Source organism: Budorcas taxicolor, chromosome 16 (assembly GCF_023091745.1).
Source record: "Budorcas taxicolor isolate Tak-1 chromosome 16, Takin1.1, whole genome shotgun sequence".
NCBI classification, from domain to species: Eukaryota; Metazoa; Chordata; class Mammalia; order Artiodactyla; family Bovidae; genus Budorcas; species Budorcas taxicolor.
Genome location: NC_068925.1, coordinates 48,001,942 through 48,013,391, shown reverse-complemented (window position 1 = coordinate 48,013,391; position 11,450 = coordinate 48,001,942). Strand labels below are relative to the sequence as shown.

The following is an 11,450-nucleotide window of genomic DNA, read 5'->3' as shown; positions in this document are numbered from 1 at the left end:
CATTCTTACCCAGTAGCCTTTTTGTCAAGTGGAACTTAAACAGAACACTTAAACATGAAAATTAACCTGCAAGACCCTGATGTTGGGAAAGATAAGGACAGCAGAAGGGGGCAACAGAGGATGAGGTAGTTGGATGGCATCACTGACTCAATAAACATGAGTTTGAATAAGCTCCAGGAGATAGTGAAGGACAGATAAGCCTGGCGTGCTGCAGTCCACAGGGTCACAGAGTCCGACACAACTGAGCAACTGAACAACGAACTGCATGACCTAACACTCAAAGTTCTGGCGGCAAAATGATGCCAAGAGTCACATCTTAAATACCAGCTTGATTTAGTGATTCAGGTGGCTTTCATGTGCCAGGTGGGCCTGCAGGTCAATACACTGGTCCACTGGTCACATCAGCACCCAAGGTCTGCATACCTGCTGTGTGCAGGTCCCATCCCAAAGCATCACAGACCTCCACCGTGGTGGGGGAAGGGCGGACCTCTACAGTGGTGGTGGGGTATGGACAGGAAGAACACACCCCTTAAAGGGAGGAACTCAGAACAGAACCAAGGAGGCAGATACGTCTGGCTTTATGCTCTAGGTTCTGGACGTTTCTTAACTGGAAGTAACAAGACCTTAAGAGTTTCTGAATCCCACACAGTCACACTGTTGTTCATAGCGAAATCAAGTACAGTTTTATTTAAGAATTGGAAATCATCAGTATCTGTGAAAGAAAATCCAATATTTAAATAAACATTTCTGCATGTAAAAAGAAGAGCAATTACTCTGTAAGGTTACTCTCCTAGCTTAGCTATGGGACAGACCCACAGGAGCGAGCCCAGGAGGGCAGACTGACAGCAAGTCTCCCCACCACCACCGCCCCCACAGCCAGACAGGCTGGGGGTGGCCTGGCCTTGCTAAGTCGCTACAGAAGCAAAATGCAGAGCGGAGAGAGAGCACAACTATCTAAGGCAGTTAAGAAAGTGCAGAGAAGGGCCAGCGAGTCACCATTCCCATCATGGAGGGGCTGCTACCAAAAGGAGACGCTACTATTAACGCAACCCCTGGGTTCAAGGACGTTTCCCCATCATGATAACCAACCAGAGTTAGAAAGTTAAAGGGATTAAGAGAGTTTACTTTTTAGGTGTACAAAACGGCCCATGACCATGAAAAGGTGGGGTATGCTGCCTTCTGTCAGGTTCGCCCCACAACTTCTTTTCCATAAACCAGCATTCTTGGCCTCAGCCTGCAAACTCCCATAAAGTATTTTGTTTTACACTGCTTCAAAACAACTTTGTTCTATGCGGTGCCTCTCTTCCATTTCAGAGTCTCCGCTTTGAAACCTGCGATGGAAAAAGAAGTCTCCTGACGGTTTCTTAATTGGAGGGAACTGGCGATGTGGCCCTTACCCAAAGAAAAGCTTTCGGGAATACCCGAAAAGCCTGTACCTCATTAACCTGATTCTCCTCCCTGCACGCTGGCACTGCTAAATTTACGAAGTTAAAAATAACCTGAAGATCTCAGTGCTAGATGAACGTCGATCGCTTGCCAAAGCCTGTCCCAAAGCGGTTCATCTCTGATCCCTAAGTAATTGCTAATTTCCGCCCTGGGGGACAAAGCAGGGCAGAACATCTTGTCAAGCCCGGGTGGGCAGTGTGACAGCATCGTCTCCCTGGGACCCCAGGGCTGGCCTCCTGAGCCCCCGGCCTGGCAGGCAGGCGGAGGAGGGACAGACCGTCAGAGGCCAGAGCCTTCAGTCTTACAGTCCATAAAGCCAGGCATTATTAGCGGCTCTCTGTGTGCTAGACAGCCTCACGGCCCCCAGTGTCGAGGAAAGCTGGCTCCTATCTGGCTAGCGCAGCAAGAACTTTGCCTCGGAGAGTGGGGGCCACTGCCAAAGCTGCAGCCACACCCGCCTCCATCCTGCAGTCCTACTAAGTGGGTTGACTTTGCTGAGTGTGGCGTGGGGAACAAGTTTAGGACTGATTCAATCCCCACACACACTAAGTGCATTTGACATCCCACCAGGCAGCATTACCGCCAGAGGAACCTACCGCCTTGAGGCTGCCACCCGGGCTATCGGCGGGCAAGACCTCAGGAGGCCAAGACTGGAGCCGGTCGGGTCCTCCCTCCAGCAAGTGTCACACCTCTTGCCGACGAACCCGTACACCTCTTTGGTATATAAAATCATGAAAACACTAATTCGGCCAGGAAATCTAGAAATAAATAGCATTTTGAGTTGGTAAGATGCTTTTTTGAACACACGTTTCCGGTATCTGGTACAGTGACTCCAATGTCCAGTTGTGTGTACCTCACACAGTACTGGTTTTGTCATCTCTCTCACCAAAGTGTTAAAAACATTTGACACTGTTCTTCTAAGTCTTCACAACACCCCTGTGAGGTAGGTGGTATGGACCCATTCTACAGATGGGGAGGTCTAGGCACGGAAAGGTTTAGTGACTCCTTGAAAGCCAGGTGGTGTGGTGTAGCAGTGCTCCAGCCAGGTGCTGATGCTGGCTTCGATCCACGCTCCAAGGGCGCCACCGCAGGGCTTCATGGACAGAAGTCACACTGAGACCAAGTTCCTCTCTCTAATCCAGAATTCAACAAGCGCCTCTGAGCTCATATGTCTGACTCGTAAAGCCAACCACTCTCCCCAAACCTGAAAAACGAAAGTAGTGACTAAATCTCAGCTCTATTTTTCTCATGAGTCGACTTGCTGGAATTTTATAGCTGCTTATGCTCAAACCCCTTAGGAAGACAGTCTGAAATGGCATTAGGGATGATGGTAGTTTGAGAACAGACCATAGGAATCAATGGTTAATACATTTAAGTCAAAACACAAAAATATAAGCTATGGTAAAATAAGAATAACCCCCAAATAAACGGAGAGCAGTATTTCTCAACGTTTAACAATGCCTTGCACAAAGCAGGTGTCCAGAAGCGTTTCCTGGATAAAGGGCGAATGGCACATCTCTGACATGCCTGTCACTGGTAGCGCCAGGCCCTTCTGGAAGGAGAGCAGGCGCCGGGACCCTAGGAAAGCCACAGGGGCCCACAGTCTCCCTGGCACGGAAAGCCTTGGTAACCTGAAGCCTCAGCCAGGTCATTGGGGGCATCCATGCTGCCTTTCTGCCGAATAAAGGGTGAGGCTCATACACTGTGTTAAGTCCACTTTGAGTTTATACTGCTATTTTTAAAAAATAGGTAAGTCAACAGGATGAGATATGTGAGGAACCAAAGGAAGCGTCTTAAACTGTAGAGAAGCTCACGCATGTAAGGACAGAAATAAGGAGGTTAAAGCTGTGCTGTGTTTTTCGGTTAAAGTGAGGATTCTGAACATGTCTCTAACACAGATAAGCCTGTGCGCCCCTTCCTGTGGCAGGCGCCTCACTCATGTGAGGGGGGAGGTCACCTCTCTCCCCAGGGGTCTTGGTTATAACTCAACACCCCCGGCCTCGTGGAGGGCTGAAGTGTGGCCTAGGCACTCCCCAGGCACGTCTGGGGGGCGCTGCTGGGTATTGCTGTTATTTGCTTCTTGTCCACCTTTAATCTATATCCTACCTTGATTCAGCCCAAGAGCAGGCTGCTCCAGGGTGGTGGGGAGTAGGGGAGGTGGCGGGGGGGGTTCCTTTGGTCCTAAGGCCTTCTGACCATTTGATTTTGAGTGATATTCCAGAAGAGTAATTGATGACATAGAAAATGATTAAGAAAATCCATTCTGTAGAGTGGTCGACAGGAGGCAGTTCTGTCCCCAGGCTGCAAGGAGCTGGAGGGCCCCTAGCCTGGCCTGGGCCCACCCTGGGCCTGTCATAGCTCCACCTTGACCCCTTTTATGAAAGGCAGGCCTGTGGGCACCCGCTTCTTATACTCCAGGTACTCCTCTCCGAAAAAGTGGATCAGCGAGATTTCTTCCTCCTCTGTCCGGTCACGGAAGAACCGCCACACTGTCAGAGCGTAACTCACCCCGCAGATGGGGTTACACAGCATCACCTGATGGAGGGAACACAGTGTTAGTGGGCCAGGGTCAGTGCGACTCCACACCGTGAGCCGGAAGGGCGTCAGCCGCTCTCCAACACCCACAGAGGACTTCCTGTCAAGGGCCCCAAGAGACTCGAGATATGTGACTAGGGTCTTGGAGACCCTGAGCCCAGGGCCAGAGCACCATGACCTGAAATCACACCATCACTTTCATAACAGAACTGAACACTCATTGCTGTAGCTTTGGCTGGTCTGCTTTTCTCTTGTTCCTCTTACCTGACAGGTACCTAAAAATTACAAGGGCGACCCCACGTGTGAATTCCCATTGTAAGCACCACTGCCTTCCTGCATGGCTCCCAGTTTGTCCACTTCCTGCCCCAGCCCAACCCGTGGGGACCTGCTCCGTTCCACCCCACAGCTCCCTGGTCCTCTGCCCCCAGCCCAGCCTCCCCATGCACACTGTACACTGTCCTCCCTCGAAATACTCCCCCTGCTCAGAAAGCACTGTGCCCTCAATCGTGCCTCCTTAGCACAGCTTTCAAAGTTCAGAGAAGGAGCTTCTTGGCCCACTTCTGTGCAGCTCAGGAAGCCTTCTGACCCCCCCTCCCCAACCCTGCCCGGGATGTGTTTCCCCCAGTGGGTGACCAGACCTCACTTCTTATTCTCACCACTGTTTACTGAGTGTCTCCTGTGTTCCCAGCACAGGCCAAGCCCTTTACCACCGACCAGTAAGCCATTCAACCCCCAGAGCAAGCCACTGAAGTGGTGCTGCCACCCTACTTAAGGGAGGCCAAGGAGTGGACGTCAGAGTTGGGACCCACCCGGCCGGCAGGCGCGTGAGGCCTCTCAGCAGACCCTACAGTGGGTCGTCCCACTCTTAGGCCACAGCCCGCCATGGAGCTGAAATCAATCCCCTCCATCAGAAACAGCACCACAAACACTAACAAGCTGGAACACAGCGTGTTTTGTACACAGGCAGGGTAAGGGCTGTTTCAGAAAAGATTTATTCTGTATTCACATACACCTGTGTGCTGGGTCACAGTGTAAAAAGATCTACAGTTAAAGAGGTGTGAAAACCTCTTGAGGGACTTCCCTGGTGGTCCACTAGTTAAGAATCCGCTTTCCAATGCAGTGGGTTCGATCCCAATAGGAAACTAAGACCTCACATGCCATCGCAACTGCTGAGCCCACAACTAGCGGTCAGTGTGCACTGCAACGGAGATTCCCCAGGACACAGCAAAGAGCCAGATGCCACACCTGAGAGCCGGCGCGTGCATGCTCAGTCGCCCAGTCCTGTCCAACTCTGCGACTCCATGGACTGCGGCCCGCCAGGCTCCTCGGTCCATGGGAATTCCCAGGCAAGAATACTGGAGTGGGTTGCCATTTCCTTCTCCAGGGAATCTTCCCGACTCCGGGATCGAATCTGGGTTTCCTGTGCTTCAGGCAGACTCTTTACTGACCAAGCCACCAGGGAAGACTCAAAGCAGCCCGATAAATTTAAAAAGGAAAACAAAACCTTGAGTCCTAGAGCACTCGGGCTTACTAGTCAGCATTTATGGCAAACTACATGGTTCCTCTGCAATCAGTCTGTATCCAGAGAATGTGACTGTTAACACAGGAAGCTGCAGAAATGCACATTTTTAAATGAATGCCGCACAAGAAGCTGCCCCTTGTATACCACTGAGGGTCACCGGAAGGTCCCCAGGTACCAGCCTGCAATGGGATGCCTGGGGCCCAGACTGGATGTTCCCAAAGAGGTGATGAATCTTCTAAGCTCTACCCACATACTCTGGCCAAGTCCTTCTAGGTCTAAGAGAACAGATTCAAGAGACAACTGTCCAGACACAAGGCTCAGTCTGCAGCCTAAGACCCAGCAATCCTCCATCACTCACATTAAACCTGACACACGACTCTGGGCTCACTAACGTGCTGTGTGTGTGCTGTGCTGTGTGCTAAGTCACTTTAGTCCTGTCCGACTCTTTTTGACCCTATGGACTGTAGCCCGCCAGGCTCCTCTGTCCATGGGGATTCTCCAGGCAAGAACATTGGAGGGGATGGCCATGCCCTCCTCCAGGGATCTTCCACACCTAGGGATCGAACCTGTATCTCTTATGTCTCCTGCATTGGCAAGGCAGGTTCTTTACCACTTGCGCCATCAGGGCTCATTAATAGCAGCTTCTAATGAAAATCAGCTAAGTTGCCCCTTGAGTGGCAGAGGGCTCTCCCCACATCCACATCTCTGTCCTCACCCCACTGGGTGAGGCTCCAAATCTAAGTTAAAGAAGTAGAAAAGGGGTACAAAAGATGGGGCAACAGCACCCAGAATCGCCAAGAGTTTACAAGTTTGGGACACCCAGGTTTAAGCATACAGCAAAAAATGTTAAAGACTAAATCAGTTCTTTTGACGTTTATTCAATTATCACTTGAAACACAGCAGGGAACGTGTGTACCTATATAAAAAGGACCAGGACTTCCCTGGTGGCCCAGTGGTTAAGAATCTGCCTGCCGACATAGATAGGGTTCTATCCCTGGTCTGGGAAGACTCCACATGCCTCAAGCGACTAAGCCCATGCGCCACAACTACTGTGCTCTAGAGCAGACAGAGCTCCACAAGAGAAGCCACCTCCGTGAGAAGCCCAAGCACCACAAGGAAGGGCAGCCCCTGCTCCCTGCAGCTAGAGAAAGCCCACGAGCAGCAAAGGATATCCAGAGCAGCCAAAAACAAATAAATTCATAAAAATTAAAAATAAAAAAAGGACCAACAGGTAATTCTCTGGTGGTCCAGTGGTTAGGACTCTGCTTTTATTGTCTAGGGCCCAGGTTCGACCCTGGTCAAGGAACCCTGGTCCCACAAGCCATGTGACACCACCAATAAATAAATAAATAAATAAACACAACATTTTAAAAAGAAAAGGTGGGAGAGAACCAACAACTTTGTAAATACACTGAAATCCACTGAATCGTACACCCTGAAATGGTGAATTTCACAGTATTTGAATTATCTGTCGATTTAAGGTACTATTTTTAAAAACTTTAAAGGGGACTGGTATTGATTCTGACACCGTACCTGGGTTCCAATACTCCAGTAAAACCACCCGACGTAGGACGGATGCCGGAACCAAGCGTATACTCCGCTGGTCACCAGAGTATGGGTTTCCGACTTTTCATTCTGCACCACATGGTTGAAATTGGAACCAGCTGTGAACATTGCCGCTTTCCTCAGACACTCTCCAAACACCACCATCAGCAGCCCCGTGGCACTGATCCAGGTGATCTGCTTCAGTTCTGCAGGACAGAGACGGTGACAAAGGGGGAGTGAAGACCCTGGACCACTGAGCTCTCCCTCTGCAGGCTTAAAATTAACCTATTTCCAAAGACTGGGACACTAGAAAACATGCTGGGGGTGGGGGATCAGCACTGGTCATCACCCTGAAGCTTAATGACAAGCACAGCACGGCCCCCAAAACTGTGCTGTTCATCCATTTACTCTGAAGCACCAACAGTCCAGTTAGAGCATCGAGGCAAAGAGCTGATGGGCTCCCCTCCTGCCTCTGGGGACTAGAGCAGCTAAGTGAAGCAAAGAAGGCTCAGCATTTCCCACCTTGGCCCTCTACTGAATCTGAGGAACTACATCTATGTTATTTAACTTGTTGCACAAAGTTCAGTGTCAGAGTAGCTACCAGATGCAGTGGTTTTTGCTAGTAAACATTTTCATATGAAATTTCTCAAGTCGCAGAAAACGAACAGATCCAGACCCCCCTGATTATAAAACTGGGGTTACAGCTATCAAAGGCTGGAACTTCATGTTAGATGGTGCAAACTATGTCTCACAGGGCTTAAAGTGAAAGGTCAACATGTCTCCCATTCAAAATCCAGAGGTGGAATTCACAGGCGAAGCTCGCCCTTTATAAAGAGCTTAGTGAGGATAGAGATCTGGGGAAAATCACTCGGAGAGATTAGACCTGGGAGGTGAAGCCAGGCCACTGTCCTCAGGCCCCTGCGGAGGCCACCCATCTCCCCTGGAGAGGGAGAGCAGGGCACACTGACCTGGCCAGAAGATATTCTCAAGTGTGAACTCTATCCAAGAAGAAAGAGCTGCGACTGTGTACTCCAGACTGTGATTCAGGAGAAAGGAATCCAAGGACAGGCTCTTGGGGTTATTGACTGCTGTGACTAAATATTCAGAATAGTGGAACAATGACAGGGAGCACATATACCTATTTAAAAACAAAAAGAACATAAGGTAAGTTGAGGCAAGAGAATTAAGCTGGCCGTAAGTCCAAGCGCTGGTTTGTTCTGGACTGTCCCTGAACTCTCTGATGATATTCTGCTGTCACCTGAGAGTGGATATCAGGCACAGGCACCCACATTACTCCCGAGGTTTGCAGAAACTGGGGTTGTCAAGGGACTACGTCTTTGAGCATCACAGGAGGAGGGGAAAAAGAAAAACATGGGTTAGGGAGGCATTATGGGCCTTCTGCCTTTAAAAAAAAAAAATGACATCACGCACAGTAAAACATGAAAGAGGAGAAGTATCAAAATAAAGCAGTGATGTATGTCGAATACAAAAATCCAAAAAACGGAAATAATTCCAGCAAAGGAGGATTAGATGGCTCAGAGTACTGACAATAGGAGATAAAGCTTTTTACCTGGAAGCCACTGGTTCATATCCAGGTCAGGGACTAGAAGGCTCAAGGGACTGAAATCATAGTGTAGGGAAAATCCTACACAGGCCGTGGGGGAAGCATTAGATGTGACCTAATAGAAATTAGAGACGGAAAAGGCCTGTGAAGACGAGCCAGAGCCTTGCCCCTTCCTGTCACTGAGGACCAAGACCCTCTTTCTGGGAAGGGCTGGTCACATTACTGAAGGTGCAGTGGATGAGAACACCTACAGGGAGGATGCCACGAGAGACCTGCTTCTACCTTAGAGGTCCGGGATGCAGGAATCTAGGAAGCTGGAGGCCTCAATCCCTCAGAACCCTCACTAGCCTTCAGCCAGCCAGGGACGCGGGACCATCACTACTGACCCTCTGATCCACCCACCCCTGACTCACAACTATGGTTCCCAAAGCACTTCTTACCAGCCAAAGTGATTCCAGGAAGACTGGCTAAAACTTAGCAGCACTCCACAGCCAAACACAAAGCCAAGGAAACAGGCTCGGATGGCTATCTGAAACGGACCCAAAAGAGGCTCAGTCACCTGGCTGTTCAGAGCATATGTCTTATTTCCTGGTCTAAGCAGACCACCACCAAGTCCATTGAGTCGACTTACTCAGAGGTTAAAGGGGGTGAAGCAGGGCTGCCTGGACTCAAATCCAAAATTCACCTCTCTGTGGCCTTAGGCTAGTTACTTAACCTCTCTGGACCTGGGCTTCTCCATCTACACATGGGGATGACCACTGTACCTACCTTTAAGGACTGCTGTGAGAATGACCCATGTAAAGTACTTAAGAGGAAGTGCTATAGAAGTTTTTAGCTGCCATTACTATTAGGATTGTTGTTATTCAGGGCTATGGGAAAACAGCGTAAACCTAGCGTGTTGGCCGGATTCTCCCAAATCCACGCAGCGAATCCGGTCGGGACAGCCGGGACTCCGCGCCCAGCCCCTTCCACGTTACTGCGGGGGCCTCTGACCTCAGACTTGACAGTAGGTAGATAGTTCTCCACACCTCAAATTACATAAAAGAACTCGTGGGCCCGCTCATTCCCACCCCACGCGCTCATCTGCCGCAGCTGCTGAACCGCGCCAACTGCAATTTTCCACCCACTCCGCCGGGCGAAGGGGGCCCGCACCCCACGCCCCCCAGGACTGGCGAGGAGGACGCCCTCCCGCCGCCTGAACTCGCAGCTGCTTAAGAACACGGCCGGGGGAGGCAGCCCCTCTCGTGGGCCGCGCTGTCGGCCGACCTGGACCTCGACCCCGGGGGGGTACAGTGCCCATTCGCGACGCCCAGCCCGCCCGGCCCCCATCCCCGCCCCGGCCCTCCGTCCGGCCCGCACCTGGTAGCGCGGCGGCCGGTAGAGCAGCAGCAGCAATGCGTTGAGCCCGGCCACGTACAGCGCCAGCCCGGTGCGGCCCTGCAGGCCGGCGCGCGTGAGCAGCGGCAGCGCGAGCACCGAGGCGCCCAGCAGGAAAGTGGCGAGGCTGAGGCGCGCCTCGGAGCCCGGCGGAGCCCGCGCCGCGCAGCCTGCCATGGCGCAGGGAAGCGAACAGGCCGGCGGCTGCGCGGGCCGTAGCCCTGGGAAACCTGCCCGCCGCGCCTGCGCACTGCGCCGCCGACGCCGGCCGCGAAGAGGAGCCGCCAGGACCTGCGCGCTGCCGGCAAGCTCTCGCGATACCGCCGCGCCGCGCGGCTGGGGCCTGAATTTGGCGGGAGCGCCCCGCCCCGCGGCCCCGCCCCACTGTGCCGCCAACAGGGACCGCCTGACCCAGGCCGAGCAGAGCGGGGCGCCGCAGGGAGCCTGGGTCCTGCGCGGAGAAGTCACCGCCGGTGTCTGCCAGGAGTCAGCCCCAAACTTCAGGATGTCCGTTGTCCGGAGAAATCACTTGAAATCTATAGCTTCCCCGGCTGTGTGGTCCCCCTCGAAACCGACACTTGGGCGTGCAGGCGCGAGCCGGCGATCCGCCTCCACCCCACCCTGCGCAGCCGGCCCCACAAGGTCCGCGCTGGGACCGCCTTGCCCTCGGCAGGGTCTCCAAGCGCCCCGCTGGGGGCCCTTGCTGCAGGGACACTGCCCTTGCGGCATTCACGGAACAGGATGACCGCCCCCTTCACTTCGTGTCGGGGGAGAATGTTGGCCAACCGTGGAAATCCTCAGGACGTTATTTTATAGGACAGAATGAAAAACTTTTCAGTGTGATCCTGACTTCACTTGGGAAAAACAAAAGTATACGGATGAACCTGGAAAAATGATTGGAATAGAAGCCAAAATTATTTTACAGCAGTAATCTTCTGGTGGTAGGGGAACTCTGAGAGACTTTAGCTATCTTTTTTATATGGTTTCTGTATTTCCCATATGGCCCAAATCAATATATATTATTTTATAATTAGAAATTGCTCTTTTTTTGGACTTTCCTCGCTGGCGGTCCACACTTCCAGTGCAGGGGGCCAATGTGACATCCCTGGTCAGGGAACTAAGATCCCGCATGCCAAGTGACAGCAAAAAAAAAGAAAGAAAGAAAAATTGTTCCTTTTTGAAATGGTAAATGCCTCCACTTCCCGTGATGGATGGATGGATGATGGAGGAGAAAGGCAAGTAAGCAAATGACAGAATAAATTACTGTGGGATGAGAGTGAGGCAGGAATCAAGTGAGGATAGAGCAGCAATGAGAGGGACCCCAGGGAGAGACCCATGGGAGGGGTAGGAGGCTGCCTGGGAGAGTTGGTACTGGCAGCCTGCAGCTGCAAATGAGAGCAAGGACAGCTACAGGAGAGAGGGAGAGAGGGAGGGAGGGAGGGGATAGAGCCTGCAAACACA

General features: G+C 51.9%; 1 protein-coding gene across 2 annotated transcripts; it reads right to left on the bottom strand.

The window, feature by feature from the left end:
* Nucleotides 1-687: 687 nt before the first annotated feature.
* ICMT (isoprenylcysteine carboxyl methyltransferase) lies at nt 688-10,166 on the bottom strand. 2 transcript variants are annotated; one of them, XR_008200713.1, is made up of 6 exons: nt 9,972-10,166; nt 9,053-9,141; nt 8,017-8,186; nt 7,037-7,254; nt 3,553-3,981; nt 688-2,650 (listed from the first exon to the last, which is right to left on the bottom strand). XR_008200713.1 is itself a non-coding variant. In XM_052653468.1 (5 exons), the coding sequence occupies exons 1-5, from the start codon at nt 10,164-10,166 to the stop codon at nt 3,799-3,801; spliced, it is 855 nt and encodes a 284-aa protein (XP_052509428.1). In that variant the 3' UTR covers nt 688-3,798. The 2 variants fall into 2 exon arrangements, 1 of the variants encoding a protein (XP_052509428.1); XM_052653468.1 differs by having other exon boundaries at nt 688-3,981.
* Between the last annotated feature and the right edge of the window lie 1,284 nt (nt 10,167-11,450).